The 24,983-nt window shown below is 42.4% G+C and overlaps 2 protein-coding genes across 3 annotated transcripts in view; one reads left to right on the top strand and one right to left on the bottom strand.

The window, feature by feature from the left end:
* LOC121541459 (transitional endoplasmic reticulum ATPase) overlaps window positions 1-19,600 on the top strand; it is a 48,604-nt gene extending 29,004 nt beyond the window's left edge. For both annotated transcript variants that reach the window (XM_041850487.2, XM_041850488.1), the window contains 10 exons: window positions 4,294-4,429; window positions 4,660-4,772; window positions 4,958-5,122; window positions 5,394-5,516; window positions 5,735-5,947; window positions 6,207-6,385; window positions 11,181-11,310; window positions 11,605-11,760; window positions 17,742-17,896; window positions 18,171-19,600. In XM_041850487.2, coding sequence (XP_041706421.1) covers window positions 4,294-4,429; window positions 4,660-4,772; window positions 4,958-5,122; window positions 5,394-5,516; window positions 5,735-5,947; window positions 6,207-6,385; window positions 11,181-11,310; window positions 11,605-11,760; window positions 17,742-17,896; window positions 18,171-18,276 — 1,476 coding nt within the window. In that variant the 3' untranslated portion in view covers window positions 18,277-19,600. The remainder of the gene's footprint in view (window positions 1-4,293; window positions 4,430-4,659; window positions 4,773-4,957; window positions 5,123-5,393; window positions 5,517-5,734; window positions 5,948-6,206; window positions 6,386-11,180; window positions 11,311-11,604; window positions 11,761-17,741; window positions 17,897-18,170) is intronic.
* LOC121541460 (protein huluwa-like) lies at window positions 19,099-24,691 on the bottom strand. The gene is made up of 3 exons (XM_041850490.2): window positions 23,820-24,691; window positions 23,525-23,732; window positions 19,099-19,265 (listed from the first exon to the last, which is right to left on the bottom strand). The coding sequence occupies exons 1-3, from the start codon at window positions 24,669-24,671 to the stop codon at window positions 19,099-19,101; spliced, it is 1,227 nt and encodes a 408-aa protein (XP_041706424.2). The 5' UTR covers window positions 24,672-24,691.
* Window positions 24,692-24,983: the final 292 nt, after the last annotated feature.

The following is a 24,983-nucleotide window of genomic DNA, read 5'->3' as shown; positions in this document are numbered from 1 at the left end:
GTAAACATGGGTACCCTCATAGATATCATCCTGACTAACACACCCTCTAAATACACCTCAGCTGTCTTCAACCAGGATCTCAGCGATCACTGCCTTATTGCCTGCGTCCGTAACGGGTCCGCGGTCAAACGACCACCCCTCATCACTGTCAAACGCTCCCTAAAACACTTTAGCGAGGAGGCCTTCCTAATTGACCTGGCCCAGGTATCCTGGATGGATATAGATCTCATTCCGTCAGTAGAGGATGCCTGGTTGTTCCTTAAAAGTAATTTCCTCTCAATCTTAAATAAACATGCCCCATTCAAAAAATACAGAACTAAGAACCGATATAGCCCCTGGTTCTCCTCAGACTTGACTGCCCTTGACCAGCACAAAAACATCCTGTGGCGTACAGCATTAGCATCAAATAGCCCCCGCGATATGCAACTTTTCAGGGAAGTTAGGAACCAATATACACAAGCAGTCAGGAAAGCAAAGGCTAACTTTTTCAAAGAGAAATTTGCTTCCTGTAGCACTAACTCCAAAAAGTTTTGGGACACTGTAAAGTCCATGGAGAATAAGAGCACTTCCTCCCAGCTGCCCACTGCACTGAGGCTAGGAAACACTATCACCACCGATAAATCTACAATAATCGAGAATTTCAACAAGCATTTTGCTACAGCTGGCCATGCTTTCCATCTGGCTACCACTAACCCGGCCACCAACTCTGCACCCTCTGCTGCAACTTGCCCATGCCCCCCCGCTTCTCCTTCACACAAATTCAGACAGCTGATGTTTTGAAAGCGCTGCAAAATCTGGACCCCTACAAATCAGCTGGGCTAGACAATCTGGACCCTTTCTTTCTAAAACTAGCTGCCGAAATTGTCGCAACCCCTATTACTAGTCTGTTCAACCTCTCTTTCATAACGTCTGAGATCCCCAGAGATTGGAAAGCTGCCGCGGTCATCCCCCTCTTCAAAGGGGGTGACACTCTAGATCCAAACTGCTACAGACCTATATCCATCCTGCCCTGCCTTTCGAAAGTATTCGAAAGCCAAGTTAACAAACAGATCATCGACCATTTCGAATACCACCGTACCTTCTCCGCTATGCAATCCGGTTTCCGAGCTGGTCACGGGTGCACTTCAGCCACGCTCAAGGTCCTAAACGATATTATAACCGCGATTGATAATAGACAGTACTGTGCAGCCGTCTTCATCGACCTGGCCAAGGCTTTCGACTCTGTCAACCACCGCATTCTTATTGGCAGACTAAATAGCCTTGGTTTCTCAAATGACTGCCTCGCCTGGTTCACCAACTACTTCTCAGATAGAGTTCAGTGTGTCAAATCGGAGGGCCTGTTGTCTGGACCTATGGCAGTCTCTATGGGGGTGCCACAGGGTTCAATTCTTGGGCCGACACTTTTCTCCGTGTATATCAATGATGTCGCTCTTGCTGCTGGTGACTCTCAGATCCACCTCTACGCAGACGACACCATTTTGTATACATCTGGCCCTTCATTGGACACTGTGTTAACAAACCTCCAAACGAGCTTCAATGCCATACAACAATCCTTCAGTAGCCTTCAACTGCTCTTAAACACTAGTAAAACTAAATGCATGCTTTTCAATCGAACGCTGCTAGCACCCGCCCACCCGACTAGAATCACCACTCTCGACGGGTCGGACCTAGAGTATGTGGACAACTACAAATATCTAGGTGTCTGGTTAGACTGTAAACTCAACTTCCAGACTCACATAAAGAATCTCCAATCCAAAGTTAAATCTAGAATCGGCTTCCTATTTCGCAACAAAGCCTCCTTCACTCATGCTGCCAAACATGCCCTCGTAAAACTGACTATCCTACCGATCCTTGACTTCGGCGATGTCATTTACAAAATAGCCTCCAACACTCTACTCAGCAAATTGGATGTAGTCTATCACAGTGCCATCCGTTTTGTCTCCAAAGCCCCATACACTACCCACCACTGTGACCTGTACGCTCTTGTTGGCTGGTCCTCACTACATGTCTGTCGTCAAACCCACTGGCTCCAGGCCATCTATAAATCACTGCTAGGCAAATCCCCGCCTTATCTTAGCTCATTGGTCACCATAGCAGCACCCACCCGTAGTCTGCGCTCCAGCAGGTATATCTCACTGGTCATTCCCAAAGCCAACACCTCCTTTGGCCGCCATTCCTTCCAGTTCTCTGCTGCCAATGACTGGAACGAATTCCAAAATCTCTGAAGCTGGAGACTCTTATCTCCCTCAATAACTTTAAGCATCAGTTGTCAGAGCACCTTACCGATCACTGCACCTGTACACAGCCCATCTGAAATTAGCCCACCCAACTACCTCATCCCTATATTGTTATTTATTTTGCTCTTTTGCACCCCAGTATCTCTATTTGCACATAATCTCTTGCACATCTAGCATTCCAGTGTTAATACTATTGTAATTATTCTGCACTATAGCCTATTTATTGCCTTACCTCCATAACTTGCTACATTTGCACACACTGTATATATATTTTCTGTTGTATTTCTGACTTTGTTTTTTTTACCCCATATGTAACTCTGTGTTGTTTTTATTGCACTACTTTGCTTTATCTTGGCCAGGTCGCAGTTGTAAATGAGAACCTGTTCTCAACTGGCTTACCTGGTTAAATAAAGGTGAAATAAAATAAAAATAAATAGAGTCTGACAAAATTCGAACTAAAAGGTACACCGCATTTAAAGGGATGGCTTAACATAAATGTATTGAAAACCCTATTGAATGAAAACTCTGTTGGCCACCAAGTGGGAGGGTTTTCAGCAGTTGAATTACATTTATTCAGCGCGCACAAGGGAACCACGCCTACAAAGCCCATTAAGCACCTTCATAAGGTAAGTCTGAATAGCAACTACTGAGAAGAGCGTAGGAAAGGCCTAGTTCACTTTGGCAGGCCTATAATATATAGCCTAATATATAGGCTGTATTAACTTCTAACTTACACATCCCTCTGTCTTCTTCACTGTTCCCTTCTTGCGCAATTCACGCATCTCCGCTGGCAACTCCACTGGCCTATCTTTTCCCCCTCAGAGCTCTTGAACGAGTAGGTTATATATAGACTATGAATATCAATATAGTTCAACTTATTTTGAGCAATTTTTTTAAACCAATAGGCCTAGGCCTATTCGAGGGGAGAAGCATCGACCGATCCTCTTGCTTGTTGAATGGCTATTAAATAGGCTACAGCGTTGGCAATGAACTGGCGGGGAAGTTTGAATGGCGAGAGCAACGTGTATAGCTCTGGTGTGATGTGATCACTTTGGCTAAATTAATACATTTCTGCACTGATTCATTGCAAATGTAAAAAACAGGCAGAGAAATAAATAAATCCATTCATTCACACAATGAAGCCACAGACCCGTCAGTGGCATTGTCCCAGATAACAATTTATACTGAACTCCCAGAATTTTTCTATATGCACAAAAAGTATATTTCTCAATTTTGTGCACAAATTTGTTTACATCCCTGTTAGTGAACATTTCTGCACCTGACAGGTGTGGCATATCAAGAAGCTGATTAAACAGCATGATCATTACACAGGTACACCTTGTGCTGGGGACAATAAAAGGCCACTTTAAAATGTGCAGTTTTGTCACACAACATGATGCCACAGATGTTTTGAGGGAGCGTGCAATTAGCATACTGACTGCAGTAATGTCCACCAGAGCTGTTGCCAGAGAATTGAATGTTCATCTTTCAAGACGCCTCCAACGTCGTTTTAGAGAATTTGGCAGTACGTCCATCCGGCCTCATAACCACAGACCATGTGTAACCACGCCAGCCCAGGACCTCCACATCTGGCTTCTTCACCTGTGGGATTGTCTGGGACCAGCCACCTGAACAGCTGATAAAACCGAGGAGTATTTCTGTCTGTAATAAAGCCCTTTTGTGGCTGGGCCTGGCTCCCCAGTGGGTGGGCCTATGCCCTCCCAGACCCAACCATGGCTGTGCTCCTGCCCAGTCATTTGAAATCCATAGATTAGGGCCTAATGAATTTATTTCAATTGACTCATTTCCCTATATGAACTGTAACTCAGTAAAAACATTGAAATTGTTGCATGTTGCTTTTATTTTTTTGATCAACAGCTTATTTTCGCATGCGAAAAGACACAAAAATCAAACCTGTTTCGAACAAATAATTGACGGATTGCAGCATGACGATATTTTGCAATTGGTTTGAATGGTGTCGTCAACAAGACATGGTGAGATAGGGCCTTTAGGGTCAACCGAGAATGTCATGAACCTTTTATGTTGTCCTGTGCAGACACACGGTGAGGTGGAGAGGCGCATCGTGTCCCAGCTCCTCACACTCATGGACGGCCTAAAGCAGCGCGCTCACGTCATCGTCATGGCAGCCACCAACAGACCCAACAGCATTGACCCCGCCCTGAGGCGATTTGGTACCATCTCTCCTGTGCACTTGTAGACCTAGAATGTAACAGTTTCAGTTCTGAGTTTATGTCGGAGGCGTCTCGTATTTGATATATCTTTGAATATCTTCATCCTATGTTGATTCTTTGTCATTACTAGCTGTGAATCAGCAGGGTTGATGTTAACAAATAAATAATATGAAATGGAATTATATGCTGGTTAGTGAGACTTACCTTGACTGTGTGACGTCTCTCTTCAGGGCGTTTTGACAGGGAGGTGGACATCGGCATCCCTGACGCCACAGGCAGACTGGAGATCCTCCAGATACACACCAAGAACATGAAACTGTCCGACAATGTGGACCTCGAGCAGGTGTGTGTATAGCACTACTGTCATTTACAGAGTGAGGTCTGCAATGAAACTCACCACCACCATTTTGTGTGTATGCAAGGTAGAATAAAAAGTTGGGAGTGGGTTTTCAAGTTAACTCACTGCCATATTGATTCGGTGTCTGTATCGCTACTGTATGTGTGCCCATGTCTATCTGTGTCCTCCAGGTTGCCAATCAGACTCACGGCCATGTGGGTGCTGACCTGGCCGCTCTGTGCTCTGAAGCCGCCCTGCAGGCCATCAGGAAGAAGATGGATCTCATCAACCTGGAGGACGAAACCATTGACGCAGAGGTCATGAGCTCCCTGGCTGTCACCATGGATGACTTCAGAGTAAGGAACTGGATTATTGTCTCCTTTAACACACGCACCACTCAAAGTAGCTTATACTGCACAGAGAACTTTATTCACCTTCTGTTTTCCATCACTATGTAAATCTGCAGCATCCAGCAATTGTCTTTTTGCTAATGGTCTGAGGACAGCACTTTATTCTTAAGTTATCTTCCCGTAATGTGACCAGTAACCATTAAGCATTAGAACCAGTTGTAGCAGACAATCTCTTAGCCAGCAGCACTAACCGGTTTGTATGCGTGTTGTGTTTCAGTGGGCTCTAAGCCAAAGCAACCCGTCTGCACTGAGAGAGACGGTGGTGGAGGTGCCCAACGTCAGCTGGGAAGACATCGGAGGTCTGGAGGACGTCAAGAGGGAACTCCAGGAGCTTGTACAAGTAAGCCATGTTACTGATACGATTCAGCTTTATATGCCATGAAAGCTAATATGTCATTTGTTGATTTTGTATCAATAGAGTTCGAGTAAAAATGGCAGTTCAAATCTCTGGTCTGTTTTGCTTGTCTGTAGTGGGTCTTGTGACGAGTCTGAATGCTGAATCCCTTTCATAGTGAATTAACAGTTTGATTAACCTTCATGTTCTGTGCTTCTCTTCAGTACCCTGTGGAGCACCCAGACAAGTTCTTGAAGTTCGGCATGACCCCGTCCAAGGGCGTGCTGTTCTACGGGCCCCCAGGTTGTGGTAAGACCCTGCTGGCCAAAGCTATCGCCAACGAGTGCCAGGCCAACTTCATCTCCATCAAAGGACCTGAGCTGCTCACAATGTGGTTCGGAGAGTCCGAGGCCAATGTCCGAGAGATTTTCGACAAGGTAAGGCTAAACCGATTTATCATGGCTTTCAGATCTCTCTAACCTCAGATTTACATGTATTTGAACTGTTTTTGTATATTTGTATTGATTGTATGGCATCTCATTGTTGTGTTACACAAAGACGGTTAATAAATGTGAAACCTGGGATGTGTTTATTAGGCACCAAACAGAAGAAAACCGACTGAAACGGGAGGGACCTAACTTGACTTTTCCGTTGCAAAACCTATATTGCACCCTCCTAAACCCTCTTATGTTCCAGGCTCGCCAGGCCGCCCCCTGTGTGCTCTTCTTTGACGAGCTGGACTCCATCGCCAAGGCGCGTGGCGGCAACGTGGGGGATGGTGGCGGAGCGGCCGACCGTGTCATCAACCAGATCCTGACAGAGATGGACGGCATGTCCAGCAAGAAGAACGTCTTCATCATCGGCGCCACCAACAGGTCGGCCCTCTTAACCGCTCACTCTGCTTCACTGTTATTCTTACTCATTTCGTTTTTAACACTAGAACCGCTGGGCCTCGAGGGATCCCCGTTCACGCTAATGAGCAGTCATTCAGACTGCAACATTCTAGCAATGTAATTAATACATTTCATATGTGCTATCACTAAAATAATAATGTGGTTGTGTTTATGAAGGTAGCATTACAATACACATTTTTTCTTTCTACAAATAACACAATAGCATTTTTATTAGTTATTAATGCCCAAGATTTTGGAATGAGATGTTTGACGAGAAGGTGTCGACATACTTTTGGTCGGGTAGTGTATATTTTAGATGCTTTTCACTGACGGCCACAACTCGATCAGCTAGACATATTGCCACGTGCGCTGCCAAAATTGTGCTATTCCCAAATAGGCACAGGCCTACACAGTTGTGATTTGAAACGATCAACAGCTATTTTTTTGGCAAATCATACATGTACGTTAGGGGAAACCAGCATCCTAATAGTGTACTGTACGCCCACCAACTTTCCTTTCCAATTCGCAAGAGGCTTAAACCAGAGATCTGTATATAATGACGAGATGCTCATGTCTCTGCCCTAACGATGGGTGTCGTTGTCCCAAAGGAAGGAAGGCAGCCGACAAGCTTAGGTCTCCAAAGATGCCCATGGAAACCCATTGGGCTTATTCTGGACAGATTTTGGTGAGAGTGAGTCCTCTCGTGTCGCCTCTTCCTCTCTGCTTGAACTCTCTCACCGGAGAACGCATCCGAGTGAGCGAAACAGCGCCCCTCTGTCTTACTATATGTAACCCATGTATATGATGCTGTCTGGCCAGAAATAGTATGACATGCCATACTATTTTGGTCCAGACAGCATCAGATACATGGTCTACACCAGAGTTCACCAACCTTTTCTGAGTCAAGATCACTTTGAGTCAAAATGCAAGCCGAGATCTACCGCTCAGATTTTAACAACATGAACCAATTAAAAACAGTTCTGTAGCAATGAGGTTTGTGCAGTAGGCTATAGGCCCAATACATCATCACTGCATATTGGCTATGCTTGAATTGCCCTGCCAATGCTGCTCTTCTCAGATCATTTAGAAATGATATTTAAAACATGTAGGTATATGATCACACTGGTAATAGATCATGTGTTGTATTACTTGTGAGGCACAGCTAAGTGATCATAATATATATATATATATATATATATATATATATAGGCACTTAACCCTAATTGCTCCTGTAAGTCGCTCTGGATAAGAGCGTCTGCTAAATGACAAAAATGTAAATATATACTACCGGTCAAAAGTTTTAGAACACCTACTGATTCAAGGGTTTTTCTTTATTTTTACCATTTTCTACATTGTAGAATAATAGTGAAGACATCAAAACTATGAAATAACACATATGGAATCATGTAGTAACCAAAAAAGTGTTAAACAAATCAAAATATATTTTATATTTGAGATTCTTCAAATAGCCACCCTTTGCCTTGATAACAGCTTTGCACACTCTTGGCATTCTCTCAACCAGCTTCATGGGGTAGTCACCTGGAATGCATTTCAATTAACAGGTGTGCCTTCTTAAAAGTTAATTTGTGGAATTTCTTTCCTTCTTAATGCGTTTGAGCCAATCAGTTGTGTTGTGACAAGGTAGGGGGGGTAGACAGAAGATAGCCCTATTTGGTAAAAGACGAAGTCCATACTATGGCAAGAACAGCTCAAATAAGGAAAGAGAAACGACAGTCCATCATTACTTTAAGACATGAAGGTCAGTGAATCTGGAAAATTTCAAGAACTTTGAAAGTTTATTCAAGTGCAGTCGCAAAAACCATCAAGCGCTATGATGTAACTGGTTTTTATGAGGACAGCCACAGGAATGGAAGACCCAGAGTTAAGTTAAGTTCATTAGAGTTACCAGCCTCAGAAATTGCAGCCCAAATAAATGCTTTACAGAGTTCAAGTAACAGACACATCTCAACATCAACTGTTCAGAAGAGACTGTTTGAATCAGGCCAAGAAACACGAGCAATGGACATTAGACCGGTGGAAATTTGTCCTTTGGTCTGGAGTTCAAATTTCAGATTTTGGGTTCCAAACGGCATGTCTTTGTGAGACGCGTGTGGGTGAACAGATGATCTCCGCATGTGTATTTCCCACCATAAAGCATGGAGGAGGAGGTGTTATGGTGTGGGGGTGCTATGCTGGTGACACTCTGTGATTTATTTAGAATTCAAGGCACACTTAACCAGCATGGCTACCACAGCATTCTGCAGCGATACGCCATCCCATCTGGTTTGGTCTTAGTGGGACTATCATTCATTTTTCAACAGGACAATGATCCAACACACCTCCAGGCTGTGTAAGGGCTATTCTACCAAGAAGGAGAGTGATGGAGTGCTGCATCAGATGACTTGGCCTTCACAATCCCCCGACCTCAACCCAATTGAGATGGTTTGGGATGAGTCGGACGGCAGAGTGAAGGAAAATCAGCCAACAAGTGCTCAGCATATGTGGGAACTCCTTCAAGACTGTTGGAAAAGCATTCCAGGTGAAGCTTGTTGAGAGAATTCAAGAGTGTGCAAAGCTGTCATCAAGGCAAAGGGTGGCTACTTTGAATAATCTCAAATATAAAATATATTTAGATTTGTTTAACACTTTTTTGGTTACTACATTATTCCATATATTCCATTCAATAGTTTTGATGTCTTCACTATTATTCTACAATGTAGAAGGGAGGGAGGGAGCAGCGGTGAGGCTGCCTCTCACCCGACTCACCGTCCTGCCTCCCTCCGCTGAGAAAAGGGGACTGTCGTCCAGCTGATGGCGAAACTCAAGTCACACTGCATTATTTCTGCCTCATGCACCAATTCATGTTGTTCTCCTATGACCAGAGAAAGTGAAATATTCCTTGATATTATAAAAGACACAAGCCGCTAATAATAACAACGGAAGCTTATCGGAACACTTTGCTGTACTCATTCATTGCAGCTGCGGTGCTGGTGGCTTATAAAGCTTATATGGTTCATAAAGGTGTTGAATAAAGTGTTGACAGTGCTGAATAACTTAAATATGAATTTACACATAAAAACAGCAGCTCTTTGCTGTATTCGTTGAGTCTCTCTCTAGTGATGGTTTTAAAAGTTGTGTAATCTCACAATATCAACTTTGCTGTCAGCATTCAAGGCTTCTTTTTACAGTCTATGGCTTGAGGAAACTGCAGCCTTGGTGATCTGAGCTATCTGATTGGCCAGCAGTAGGCCTACAGGTGCACTTGATTTGCTCTCTGGGCCTGCCGGGTAGCCGGAGTTCTACCTTCAGACACATGAAATGGTTCAAAATCAGTCAAATAAATGATCAATTATATAAATATTTTATTTGGACGGTCAAGAAGGTATGGTAGGGCGGTCCAGGCTCCCTAAGGCCCGCCCATAACGCCGGCCCTGCTGTCTTCACCGGCGTAAGGAATGAGACACCAAAATATTCTGGAAATTCCTTTTTTTCCAGCACTTGGGCTGTTGTTGCATCGCATTCGCTCTCACAACAGCTGTTTGTCACGTCACTGTCATTTGGAAAATTCCTTCCTGGATCAGTTGATGATGATGAGTGAAAATATCACGGCGTAACTAATCAGCCCGACACCATGCGCATCCAACAAGTATTATGCATAATTATTGAAGAACCACGTTAATGACTGTATCGATTTAGGTTTTAAGTATCAAGGTAAGGTGACCCTTTCGGTTAGAAGCATTCGATTTTGCAATGCATATTATTTTGGATTTGTGTGCCCATGAAAACTGTTTTCACCCCATAACATAAGGAGACACGAAATGTTAGCCAGTTACACTGCATTTCTGAGCTCTCTGTACAAAAAACTGTCCGACAGCTAGATCCAGGTTTCTTACAGGGTTCAATGTCTAATTTAACTAATGAATGCTTAATATATGATATAACGACAACTTACACTGCCATAAATGCAAGGACAGAAATATAATGTTTTATGTCGCACGATTTTGGACAAATCTGTCAAGACACCAACCATGATAAAGGGTTAAACAGGTTTTAAATCAACTCGTGAATTTGATTGAATATAGCTATGTTCCCCCCTTATATCTTAATTGAATGACATGAAAAAAAAAAAGGCTGATTATTATCAATGACTTATCAACCGCTGTAACAAGTTGTCCAGTGTAGGAAATCCTCACTGGTACCCTAGTTTATAGAAAGACCTTTATGTGTCTATGACCGCAGTCAAAAATAGTCAATTATTGTCAGCTCGTGCTTACATGGTCTGCATCTTCATGCAATGGCATAAGTTGGAGCATGTCCATGTTACATAAACAACGAAAGCTGGTGAGTGCGTTGCTGATCTTGTTTTTTGCTTGAGATGTAGGGCCTGCTCTCTGTGATGACATTTTGTGCTGATAATCGGCCAGTAGCATTGTCACCGGCTTCTTCTGTCCAAATGGTGCCGTCCTTTCCTCTCTCCTGTCTCACCGTTTCATTTGGTGATGCGCTTGGGCCTCAGAGGTGTATGTTCAGGCTAGATTGAATTCGGCGGATTGATATAGGGTACATAGCATTTTTTGATAATTAGAATAGATCAATACATATTTCTAGCTGGTTGCTGCTTGGTTTTACTTGCAATTATCATATGTGGTAGTCTCCCATACTTTAGTTGAATGCACTTAGTTCTTAGGTGGACAATAAGGTACTGTATAATGAGGTGTAGAATGGTTTGTGTAGAAATGTAGGTTCAGTTTAATGACTAAACTGTGTGCTGTACCAGGCCTGATATCATCGACCCGGCCATCCTGAGGCCCGGCAGACTGGACCAGCTCATCTACATCCCCCTGCCAGACGAGAAGTCCCGCATTAACATCCTCAGCGCCAACCTCAGGAAGTCGCCCATCGCCAAGGCAAGCCTCTATTTATGTGTATTTGGCCATGCGCTGACATTGTGCTGACTGAACTGTTTTTCCCACCTCCTCAGTCAGCATGTTCTGATGTGAGGGGTGGGGTTAGGGCTTATCATATGTTTTAATTCCAGGCTGGGCTTCATGTAATGGGTATTGATTGTAGAAAATGGGTTTGTGGAAAGGTTGTTGATATGGAAATTGCTGTGTGTGGGGAAACATCTATGTGTTTTATAATCCCATTACTGTTTTGATCTTTTTCTGGAAGTGGTTTTAACACTCCCTGTCTGATTATAGGATGTGGACTTGGATTTCCTGGCCAAGATGACCAATGGTTTCTCTGGAGCTGACCTGACAGAGATCTGCCAGAGAGCCTGTAAGATGGCCATCAGGGAGTCCATCGAGAACGAGATCAGGAGGGAGAGAGAGAGGCAGACCAACCCCTCAGCCATGGTGAGTTTAATCACTACTGCATCTTTATTTATTCAATGACACGGTCTAGACCAGGGGTCGGAGAAAATATAAACAAGTGATTTTTATCCCCCCAATGTTTTTATGAATTTTGCTAGCAACAGCAGAATAAACATATTTTGAATTACATACCTACAGTAGAAAAGAGGAGAATATCCTCTTTCTAATAATGTCCAGTAGCGGTGCGGGGGTAAAATCAATGGGGATGCCAAGCCCCCCAAAAAAGCCATATTACAACCTGTGTTGTGATAATTGCGCTGTTTGCTCTATAACCTGTTAGTTCATTTGCCTTGCCACCGTGATACAGTATATAGGCCTAAGGCCGACACAATAAGAAGACACAGTGGCAGAATAAATTCAACCACCCCTTTCTTTCATCAGAAAACCGGAGAGCAACATCTATCCGGTGAAGTCCACAAAGCATATTGCATGTAACAAACAGTTACATGACCTACAGCATGGTCAAGTAAGTTAATGTTTCCGACTACTAAACTATTGATTTAGAACCATGGAGAGTTACTGCAAGTCGCAAAGAAAACAGGAGCTGCCTCCACTATTTCAGCACCATTTCAACTTCAACATTTCAACATCATCAAATCACCTATACTTAGTCTAATACAGTGACTAAAAGATACCAAAAACTATTTAGTCCAATCAACATAAGCTAAATATGATGTCTGTCCATGTCTCTGATTTCTCTGTGTATGCGGCGTGCAAGTAGACAAAACATGTTGACTCACCCTACTTGTAGAGAAACACCAATGCTATCCTCCTTGCTTTCATGTTGCCAAAACGGTCTATGACTCTGTCATACAGTAAACGCTTTTCGTTTTTGTTGTCCTAGGCTACCTGGCTAAAATGCTTGCTCACTAGCCTAACTTCCTGGGCAATGATGAGCCAGCTAGTTAACATTAGCCTACTACGTCTAGCTACATATTGAACTTCCATCCTCTCAGGCCAGGGACACAATGTACAGTGAGGGGAAAAAAGTATTTGATCCCCTGCTGATTTTGTAAGTTTGCCCACTGACAAAGAAATGATCAGTCTATAATTTTAATGGTAGGTTTATTTGAACAGTGAGAGACAGAATAACAACAACAAAATCCAGAAAAACACATGTCAAAAATGTTATCAATTGATTTGCAAAACCCTTGTTGGCAATCACAGAGGTCAGACGTTTCTTGTAGTTGGCCACCAGGTTTGCACACATCTCAGGAGGGATTTTGTCCCACTCCTCTTTGCATCTTCTCCAAGTCATTAAGGTTTCGAGGCTGACGTTTGGCAACTCAAACCTTCAGCTCCCTCCACAGATTTTGTATGGGATTAAGGTCTGGAGACTGGCTAGGCCACTCCAGGACCTTAATGTGCTTCTTCTTGAGCAACTCCTTTGTTGCCTTGGCTGTGTGTTTTGGGTCATTGTCATGCTGGAATACCCATCCACAACCCATTTTCAATGCCCTGGCTGAGGGAAGGAGGTTCTCACCCAAGATTTGATCGTACATGGCCCCGTCCATCGAAACCTTAATGACTTGGAGAAGATTTGCAAAGAAGAGTGGGACAAAATCCCTCCTGAGATGTGTGCAAACCTGGTGGCCAACTACAAGAAACGTCTGACCTCTGTGATTGCCAACAAGGGTTTTGCAAATCAATTGATAACATTTTTGACATGTGTTTTTCTGGAGTTTGTTGTTGTTATTCTGTCTCTCACTGTTCAAATAAACCTACCATTAAAATTATAGACTGATCATGTCTTTGTCAGTGGGCAAAAGTACAAAATCAGCAGGGGATCAAATACTTTCCCTCACTGTAGATAGTTTTTGTACTTGTTTCCTCCAGCATCTTCACAAGGGTCTTTGCTGTTGTTCTGGGATTGATTTGCACTTTTCGCACCAAAGTACGTTCATCTCTAGGAGACAGAATGCGTCTCCTTCCTGAGCGGTATGACGGCTGCGTTGTCCCATGGTATTTGTACTTGCTTACTATTGTTTGTACAGATGAACGTGGTACCTTCAGGCATTTGGAAATTGCTCTCAAGGATGAACCAGACTTGTGGAGGTCTACAATTTGTTTTCTGAGGTCTTGGCTGATTTCTTTAGATTTTCCCATGATGTCAAGCAAATAGGCACATAGTTTGAAGGTAGGCCTTGAAATACATCCAAAGGTACACCTCCAATTGACTCAAATGATGTCAATTAGCCTATCAGAAGCTTCTAAAGCCATGACATCATTTTCTGGCATTTTCAAAGCTGTTTAAAGGCACAGTCAACTTAGTGTATGTAAACATCTGAGCAACTGGAATTGTGATACAGTGAATTATAAGTTAAATAATCTGTCTGTAAACAATTGTTGGAAAAATGACTTGTGTCATGCACAAAGTAGATGTCCAAACCGACTTTCCAAAACTATAGTTTGTTAACAAGAAATGTGTGGAGTGGTTGAAAAACGAGTTTTAATATATATATATATAAACTCAGCAAAAAAAGAAACGTCCCTTTTTCAGGACCCTGTCTTTCAAAGATAATTTTTACAAATCCAAATAACTTCACAGATCTTAATTAATTAATGAACATGCACCTGTGGAACGGTCGTTAAGACACTAACAGCTTACAGACGGTAGGCAATTAAGGTCACAGTTATGAAAACTTAGGACATTAAAGAGGCCTTTCTACTGACTCTGAAAAACACTAAAGGAAAGATGCCCAGGGTCCCTGCTCATCTGTGTGAACGTGCCTCAGGCATGCTGCAAGGAGGCATGCGGACTGCAGATGTGGCCAGAGCAATAAATTGCAATGTCCGTACTGTACGACGCCTAAGACAGCGCTACAGGGAGACAGGATGGACAGCTGATCATCCTCGCACTGGCAGACCACGTGTTACAACACCTGCACAGGATCGGTTCATTCGAACATCACACCTGCGGGACAGGTACAGGATGGCAACAACAACTGCCCGAGTTACACCAGGAACGCACAATCCCTCCATCAGTGCTCAGACTGTCCGCAAAAGGCTGAGAGATGCTGGACTGAAGGCTTGTAGGCCTGTTGTAAGGCAGGTCCTCACCAGACATCACCGGCAACAACGTCGCCTATGGGCACAAACCCACTGTCGCTGGACCAGACAGGACTAGCAAAAAGTGCTCTTCACTGTCGAGACACGGTTTTGTCTCACCAGAGGTGATGGTCGGATTCACGTTTATCGTCGAAGGAATGAGCGTTTCACCGAGGCCTGTACTCTGGAGCGGGATCGATTTGGAGGTGGAGGGTCCGTCATGGTCTGGGGTGGTGTGTCATAGCATCATCGGACTGCGCTTGTCATTGCAGGTAATCTCAACGCTGTGCGTTACAGGGAAGACATCCTCCTCCCTCATGTGGTACCCTTCCTGCATGCTCATCCTGACATGACCCTCCAGCATGACAACCCCCCCCGTTCAGGGACACATTATTCAATTTCTGTTAGTCACATGTCTGTGGAACTTGATCAGTTTATATCTCAGTTGTTGAATCTTATGTTCATACAAATATTTACACATGTTAAGTTTGCTGAAAATATACGCAGTTGACAGTGTATATATACAGCTGTGGAAAAAATGAAGAGACCACTGCATATTTTTCTTAAATCATCATCTCTACATGTATGACAGCCATTCCATTCCATTGTCTGTTGAATTCTAACACAGGCACACCTCATTCTACTGAATTAGGTACTGATTAGGTGATCACATGAACCAAATATTATTTAACGAGGAAAAGTATAAAAATCACTGCTGTGGTCATCACTATCCTCTTGCAATAGGACCAGCTGGATGGCAAAAACAGTGCTAATAGTACCTCAAAAAGAATGGCAAATGGCAGCTGGGGTGAAGTGCACGGCGAGTTCGAAACAGGCTCCTAGGGGCAGGGCTGAGGTCGTGCAAAGCTAAAAAAAAGCCCTTCATCAATGAGAAGCAAAGAAAAGCCAGGCTGAGGTTTGCAAAATACCATAAGGATTGGACCGTAGAGGACTGGAGTAAGGTCATCTTCTCTGATGAGTCCAATTTTCAGCTTTGCCCAACACCTGGTCGTCTAATGGTTAGACGGAGACCTGGAGAGGCCTACAAGCCACAGTGTCTCGCACCCACTGTGAAATTTGGTGGAGGATCGGTGATGATCTGTGGGTGGTTCAGCAAGGCTGGAATTGGGCAGATTTGTCTTTGTGAAGGACGCATGAATCAAGCCACGTACAAGGTTGTCCTGGAAGAAAACTTGCTTCCTTTTGCTCTGACATTGTTCCCCAACTCTGAGGATTGGTTTTTCCAGCAGGACAATGCACCATGCCACACAGCCAGGTCAATCAAGGTGTGGATGGAGGACCACCAGATCAAGACCCTGTCATGGCCAGCCCAATCTCCAGACCTGAACCCCATTGAAAACTTCTGGAATCTGATCAAGAGGAAGATGGATGGTCACAAGCCATCAAACAAAGCCAAGCTGCTTGAATTCTTGCGCCAGGAGTGGCATAAAGTCACCCAACATCAACGTGAAAGACTGTTGGAGAGCATGCCAAGACGCATGAAAGCTGTGATTGAAAATCAGGGTTATTAAGTTAAAACATTACTATTGTGTTGTTTAAAAATGAACATTAACTTATATTATTTGCATTATTCAAGGTCTGGCAACACTGCATCTTTTTTGTTATTTTGCACAGTTGTCATTTTCTGCAAATAAATGCTCTAAATGACAATATTTTTATTTGGAATTTGGGAGAAATATTGTCAGTAGTTTATAGAATAAAACAGAAATGTTATTTTTACCCAAACACATACCTATAAATAGTAAAACCAGAGAAACTGATAATTTTGCAGCGGTCTCTTCATTTTTTCTGCAGCTTTACATATATATCAACACAGGAAAAATGTTTTTACTGCACTGGACCTTTTAACCAGCTAAACAACTGCTCTTATGCCACGTTTACGTGCTAGTCGGAACTAGGAAAGTGTCTACTTGCTAACTGGTTGAATGCGGCACGTGTATAACTACAACCAGTTAGTAAATCGAAAATTTTTGAGTTTCCTAGTTCCGACTAGCACGTGAACCCGGCATTAGCGTAAATGTGTTTGGAGTTACCTTTCTAGCTAATATGCTATTTTAGAGTTTACACTTCCTCTTCCAGTTATAATATGCAGAGATCCAAATAATGTAACTATCTACCAAATCTATTCATTTTAAAACGTTGACTACTTCTCCTTGCCATTATCCTTCACCTGAAAAGATAAGACGTGCAAAAAAAAATGTTTTGCTAACGTATGATGGGGGTCCCCCCTTGGTGCACACTACACAGCTGATTCAAATAACCAACTCATCATCAAGCTTTGATTATTTGAATCAGCTGTGTAATATTAGGGCAAAATCAAAACATGCACCTGGGGGGACGGGGGGGGGGGGTCCCAGAACTGAGTTTGGGAAACTCTGGTCTAGACTGTTAACGTTGGTGCATCGTGAAGCCTACATAATGTAGGATCTGGGAATTTCCACATCAGGATGGCACAAAGATATTCATAATGTTTTGGATCTTCCTGAAATAAAATCCATAGAGAGGTACTTTAGGGGAAGGATGTTTGGCATAACTTTAAAGTCTGTGTCAAAAATTATTATTAACAAATAATTGATTTTGAGATTTTGGACTTACCCAGGCCTTTAAGATGCTACAATGATGAGTCTGTAAATGCTACAAAGCCAGTCTTGGTGTCTTAATCGAGGTGTCTTGATCTCTTAATTATTAAATGACTGAGTAAATCAATCTGGACATTTATTTGACTGACATATAAACCATAAAGATTTCTATACATTATTTATACACAGGAGGAAGAGTAGAGATAATGCATTGAACCTTAAACCGATTCACACATATACCGGAGGAAGAGAAAGCGTGATGGTTTTTTAAAGATATCAATTATTTATCCACCCCTATTGCCCTTGCCCCCACAGGAGGTTGAGGAGGACGACCCTGTCCCAGAGATCCGTAAGGACCACTTTGAGGAGGCCATGCGTTTCGCCCGCCGCTCGGTCAGCGACAACGACATCCGCAAATACGAGATGTTCGCCCAGACATTACAGCAGAGCAGAGGCTTCGGCAGCTTCCGGTAAGAACACGCATAGCATACAGCGGATGATGGTGTTGAATAATACTGTTAGGTAACTCTTTCTGCTCCCGTATGTCCTAGATCATTTCAAGCCTATATACACCCAGTGGGAACATTCATTGAACTTTTCTTCTTACAAAGTACATCTACTCTATATACAGCTAACAAGCCATACGTTTTACATAAGGAATGTTCTGGCACTACTAAGCTGGCTCCCCCTGATATGTACTGTACTGAACTAAACAATTACTCTCCCGTCCTCTCCTCGTCTCAGGTTCCCCACTAGCTCTGCGCCAGGCGCCGGGCCCAGCCAGGGCTCTGCTGGTGGCAGCGGTGGCACAGTCTTCAACGAGGACAACGATGACGACCTCTATGGTTAAACCGCACCATGACCCACAGTGGACCAAAACACAACCACTCGGTGGACCAAAGTTTCCTCATATACATTCTGGCAAAGCTGTACAATGCCGCAACACACACACACATAATAACACAACTAAGACAAAAAAAAAAGCCTATTAATATTATTTACAATCCTCTCTCATAGTTAGAGATAGCATGTTGCAGCTTGTCTGTATTATGACTTTGGGGGACATGTATTAAAGTATTTCAAACCTTGTAAGGATTTACACAAGGCTGTGGGGGATTGGGTAGAGTACATCTGGCTTCTTACTAGCCACTAGTGAAGGATTCAATACTAGCCTGTTAAAGTGGGTGTCAGTTTTGCTTGCATGAAACTGAAATTTTACATTTTTGGATAGATCTTTGAATTGGGAATGAACTTCAACCATGAAACCAATACAATCTTTATTGAGTTTAATAGTGCATTAAGTGAAAAGTACAAGAAATGTGTGCATAATCAAAATGTGCTTATTCAAGTGTACCACATTAAACAATTTTTTAAACATTGAAAATATTGCAAGTACAAAAAAGTGAATCGTTCAAGTGTCTTGGACATTGAATGAACAAGTTCAATTAAAGAATAAATGTGATTTACATTAGTGAATTAGCAATCCTTTACTAAACTCATCTTAAACTGGTGGGGATTTTTTTTTAAATACATTTGGTAACTCAGTTCAAAAGTGATCTCTGTTAGTGCTCTTAGAATTAAATATTTGGAGAAAAATATGTATAGCCTAATATTGTAAATAAAGTATATATAAAAAAATCGAAATCAGTTTAAAACATGTCATTCTCGGGCATCATACCCAATAATGCTTGGTATGTAATTCAGGTTTGTGATCTTTTTGTTTGGGTATGTTTCTCTCCCTCACGTAGCACGGGTCGTAATAGTCCCACTCCATTCCTGAGGCCCACACACCGTTGGTGAGACCGTCGCTGTCTGCGGACAGAATCCGGAGCGAGACACCTGTAGAAGCAGATGGGTAATTAGGTATGTGAAAGGGAATCCCTTAAATTGTGGCAAATGTAATATCCATATTTCATGTATGTAATATCCATACCGTATTCGACATAGCTCATTCTAATATTTATACTACAATGCATTTTTAGTTACACTGTTTACACACCGAATATTTATATACTGGATTATTGACATAGCGCACTAATATCTACTGCTGGTGGGGATTATTTTTTTTAATACATTTTGGTAACTCAGTTCAAAAGTGATCTCTGTTAGTGCTCTTAGAATTAAATATTTGGAGAAAAATATGTATAGCCTAATATTGTAAATAAAGTATATATTTTAAAAAAACTTGACTTTTTCCACATTTTGTCATTACAGCCTGAATTTAAAATGGATAAAATTGAGATTGTGTCACTGGTCTACACAATGTCAAAGTGGAATTATGTTTAGATATTTGTATAAGTATTTAAAAATGAAAATCTGAAATGTCTTGAGTAAGTATTCAACCCTTTTGTTATGACAAGCCTAAATAAAAATTGCTCATAAATTGCATGGACTCACTGTGTGCAATAAGTGTTTAACATTGACTACCTCCTCTCTTTACCCCACACATACTGAAAAAAAATATACAACGCAACATGTAAAGTCCCATGTTTCATGAGCTGAAATATCCCAGAAATGTTCCATACGCACAAAAAGCTCTCAATTTGTGCACAAATTTGTTTATATCCGTTAGTGAGCATTTCTGCTTTGCCAAGATAATCCATCCACCTGACAGGTGTGGCATATCAAGAAGCTGATTAAAAGGCATGATCATTACACAGGTGCACCTTATGCTGGGGACAATAAAAGGTCATTCTAAAATGTGTGGTTTTGCCACACAACACAATGCAACAGATGTCTCAAGTTTTGAGGCAGCACGCAATTGTCATGCTGACTACAGGAATGTCCACCAGAGCTTCTTCACCTGCGGGATCGTCTAAGAGCAGCCACCCGGACAGCTGATGAAACAGTGGGTTTGCACAACTAGAATTTCTGCACAAACTGTCAGAAACCATCACAGGAAAGCTCATATGCGTGCTTGTTGTCCTCACCAGGGTCTTAACCTGACTGCAGTTCGGCATCGTAACCGACTTCAGTGGGCAAATACTCACCTTCGAATACAACTGGCACGCTGGAGAAGTGTGGTCTTCACTGATGAATCCCGGTTTCAACTGTACCGGGCAGACAGCGTGTATGGCGTTGTGTGGGCGAGCGGTTTGCTGATGTCAACGTTGTGAACAGAGTGCCCCATGATGGCGTGGGGTAATGGTATAGGCAGGCATAAGATACAGAAAACGAACACAATTGCATTTTACCAATGGCAATTTGAATGCACAGAGATACCGTGACGAGATCCTGAGTCCCATTGTCGTGCCATTAATCCGCCACCATCACCTCATGTTTCAGCATGATAATGTACGGCACCATGACGGAAGGATCTGTACACAATTCCTGGAAGCCGAAAATGTCCCAGTTCTTCCATGGCCTTCATACTAATCAGACATGTCACCCATTGAGTATGTTTGGGAAGCTCTGGATCGACGTGTACGACATCGTATTCCAGTTCCCGCCAATATTCAGCAACTTCGCACAGCCATTGAAGAGGAATGGAACAACATTCCATAGGCCACAATCAACAGCCTGATCAACTCTATGCGAAGGAGATGTCGCCCTGCATGAGGCAAATGGTGGTCACACCAGATACTGACTGGTTTTCTGATCCATGCTCCTACCTTTTTTTAAAGTATCTGTGACCAACAGATGCATATCTGTATTCCCAGTCATGTGAAATCCATAGATTAGTGCCTAATTAATTTATTTCAATTTACTGATTTCTTTATATGAACTGTAATGCAGTAAAATCTTTGAAATTGTTGCATGTTGCGTTTTGTTCAATGTTTTCAAGCATGGTGGTGGCTGCATCATGTTTTGGGTATGCTTGTCATCGGCAAGGACTAGGGAGTTTTTTCATGAGAAAAATAAACAGAATAGAGCTAAGCACAGGCAAAATCCTAGTTCAGTCTGCTTTCTAACAGACACTGGGGGTGTTTCTCAATATGCATACTACCATGACCCACACTCTTGTGCTCTGAGTGCATTCTGACTACATTCTCTTGAGTACGTTCTTGTGAGGAGGAGAGTGGAGAACGCATAAAACAATACATTTGAGAAGCACTCCCCCTACTGTATTACCTCATGCTGCACCTCCCCATTCACTGAACCTTCTTCCAAAAGAAGAAGGTTCATAACTATCAGCTAGCTATATGTGAATCGTAATAATGTAGCTAACCAGATAGTTTAAAACAGGCAAAAATGACCTAAAAATTATATTATGCAAGATAGATGTCAATTCTTCGTGGGGAGCTATTTGTTTGCGGCTATCTGTCTAGCTAAAAGTACTAGTAGCTAGCCCTATTGACTTATGGGCTTGCGATCTACGGTACGTAGGCAGGTAACCATGCCAAAATTAACACAGCATGTATTTATTAACGTATCCATATAAAATATTTTAGTAGATGTGAATAGGCAACATTTCATTCCGAAGCTCAAATAATGGCCGCTTCGATTTAAAGAAATGTTGATTTTGCGTAATTCTTTACGTGGTTGCGTCATATTTATTTTCATACTTTCCGTTGAAGCTTGCATCGATGAACGCTTCAAAATATGTACAAACGGAGTACGGATTCAAGAAGTGCCCTCCGCGTTCCATTTTCGCATTGATTTGGACTCATTCTCCGACCCTCCCGTGCTCCAATTTGTGTGCTCTGAGCACGGTAGTATGCATTTTGAGAAACGCCCCGGGAGACAAATTCACCATTCAGCAGGACAATAGAGTAAAACACAAGGCCAAATATACACTGGAGTTGCTTACCAAGACAACATTGAATGTCCCTGCTTACCAAGACAACATTGAATGTCCCTGAGTGGCCTAGTTACCGTTTTGACTTAAATCGGCTAGAAAATCTATGGCTAGACTTAAATGGGTGTCTAGCAATGATTAACAACCAACTTGACAGAGGTTGAATATTGTTTTTTTTTAAATAATAATGTGTAAATATTGTACAATCAGGGTGTGCAAAGCTCTTTGACTTACCCAGAAAGACTCACAGCTGTAATTGCTGCCAAAGGTGATTTTAACATGTATTGACTCATGGGGTTGACTAACTAAATAATCAAAATATTAGTTTTGTTTTTCTTTTACAATTGTTAATATTTTTCTTCAACTTTGACAGTATTTTGTGAAGAAAGTTGACAAACAAATTACAATTAAATCCCCCCCACTGCAACATATTTTCTAAAATGACGTTGGAGGTGGCTTATGGTAGAGAAATGAACATTGAATTCTGGCAACAGCTCTGGTGGACATTCCTGCAGTCATCATGACAATTACACGCTCCCTCAAAACATCTGTGGTGTTGTGTGATAAAACTGCACACTTTAGTGGCCTTTTATTGTCCCCAGCACAAGGTGCACTTGTGTAATGATCATGCAGTTTAATCAGCTTCTTGATATGTCACTTGTCAGGTTTACCTTGACAAAGGCTCAAATGCTCACTAACATGGATGTAAACATTTGTGCACAACATTTCAGAGAAATAAGGTTTTTGTGCGTATGGAACATTTCTGGGATGTTTTATTTCAGCTCATGAAACATGGGATCAACACTTTACATGTTGCGTTCATATTTTTGTTCAGTGTATCATTCCTAGTGTATTTTGTGTAAATTCCTCAGGTGTATATATGTATAGATTGCATTTGGTTTACTGTTACAGTGCTATTTGGATTGTTACTTGGATTTGTTTCCGACATTTATACATTTTTACTTTTTGGATTATGTGTGTATTGTTTTGTAATTGCTAGGTATTACTGCATTGTTGAAGCTAGAAACACAAGCATTTCACTGCACCTGCGATAACATCTGCAAATCTGTGTATGCGACCAATAAACATTGATTAGACTTATGTAACTACATTTACACAACAGCTATATATGGTCTAATACAGCATTTCACAAACCTCTCATTGGGGACCCCTAGACGTTGCATAATTTGGTTGTAGCCCTTAACTAGCTCACCTGATTCACCTACTCAAGGGCTTGATTATTGGTTGACAAGTTGATTCAAGTGTGCTAGCTGTGGAATAACTAAAATACATTTACATTTTAGTCATTTAGCAGGAGGTTTTTAGAACCACTGGTCTAGTATGCTTAATAACATCTCACCTGCACTTGCACCAAAGTCGCTGTCCAATCCAGGACCCACTGTGGAAGAGTTGTCAGATGCAACAAAGCATGAAGTCTCTCGAGGTATGCTACTGGCATATTCACATTCGAATTCAACCATATCAAACTGGTGTTCCCCTGTGTTATTCAATACATCCTGCAGCTCCATGGTGCTGCACCTACGCATGGGCCTCTGGTCAGGTGTTACCTGCGTGCATAAAACAGTCCTAAATAACATCCAAGACAGAGTTCAAGGGTTACATAGGCTAATATTAGGCTGGAACCATGAACTTACCCTTGAGTGTGGATCATATAGCGCAGGTGAATTGGGTGGCACAAGGTTAGGCCGTTCTGCCTCTGAATCACTTGACTGCGGTAGGACAGGGGCGCTTCTGCGCCAGACCATGTTATTTCTACTGTCCATGCGTGACCTACGAGGCTGGTCGACCGTGGAGGTGGTATCGGCTGTTGTCGCCAATATGGCGCTCGGCGTCCCCAGGGACTCCGAGCTACCACCGCCTGTGGCCCCATCAGGACGGATGAATCCGATCCTCTGCTCCACTACTGCCCTCTCCTTTGAAGAGGTCAAGGGCTGTGCCAAAATAGCCTCTGAAACAGAGATATAAGAAGCTCTTTTCCCATCTTGATTTGGGAACAATGGCGCCTCTGATATTATGGTCACTCTCTGGCGGGTCGAGAGAGTAGACTGTAAAAGACTTTCGTAGTCCTCTTGTCTTTTTCTGTTGTTCTTTGAAAAAAGGTGTAACTTGTAACCCAGGAACAAACAGTTCAACAGCAGAAGAAGAAACACGGATGGTATGAGTAAGATAATAATTAGCCTTAAATTGGTTGTTGGCAAACCATCACTCAGATTTAAGGGTGGTGTTGATGGGCCTATTTGCGACATTTCATCATACAGTTTATAGGATCCAATTCCAGAACGCATAAAATTGTGATTTTGTTCAAAACGTATCCTAATTGCGGTTCTTGTCTGTGAGAGCGCAGGTGTTTTGTGGGACCAATCAATTTCACTCTCCTGGGTCTGTGATTGAACTCTGCTTGCAGAATGACTGCTTGGACTTTGTACTTGGCGAACCCCTTGGCCATTGTAGATTTGATTTTCTGCTTCAAGAGCTATTGAATACATCTCTGCATTTAAATGAGCATATTTTACCAGAAATGTAGTATTTACGTAGTCAATTCACTTTTATGCACGGACAGCCGAAAGAAGGCCTACTCGAAAATGTGCGTATAGGCATGAAATAATAACCCCAAACGCAGGTGATGAGCTTAATGTCGGCTTGCTTGATGCTTGTCTGTCCTGTAGAATAGGTGACAGATAATCAATCACATCACCCTGATCTTGCGCTCATATCCAAGCTGCCGGTGACGCACAGGTGTATAAATATTATTGCACATTGAATAAACCAAGGATTTATAATTACAGCATAACGAATTG

The sequence above is a fragment of the Coregonus clupeaformis genome, chromosome 27 (genome assembly GCF_020615455.1).
Source record: "Coregonus clupeaformis isolate EN_2021a chromosome 27, ASM2061545v1, whole genome shotgun sequence".
Lineage (NCBI taxonomy): Eukaryota > Metazoa > Chordata > Actinopteri > Salmoniformes > Salmonidae > Coregonus > Coregonus clupeaformis.
This window is presented reverse-complemented; position numbering and strand designations above follow the sequence as displayed.

Bases quoted from the DNA above. Each gene is read 5' to 3' on its own strand.
- LOC121541460 (XM_041850490.2), bottom strand. From the start codon at position 24,671: ATGTATTCAATAGCTCTTGAAGCAGAAAATCAAATCTACAATGGCCAA. The intron at 23,733-23,819 runs GTAAGTTCATGG...TTATGCACGCAG, and splicing joins TATATGATCCACACTCAAGG to GTAACACCTGACCAGAGGCC. The intron at 19,266-23,524 runs GTGAGATGTTAT...CTGCTTCTACAG, and splicing joins CGACTTTGGTGCAAGTGCAG to GTGTCTCGCTCCGGATTCTG.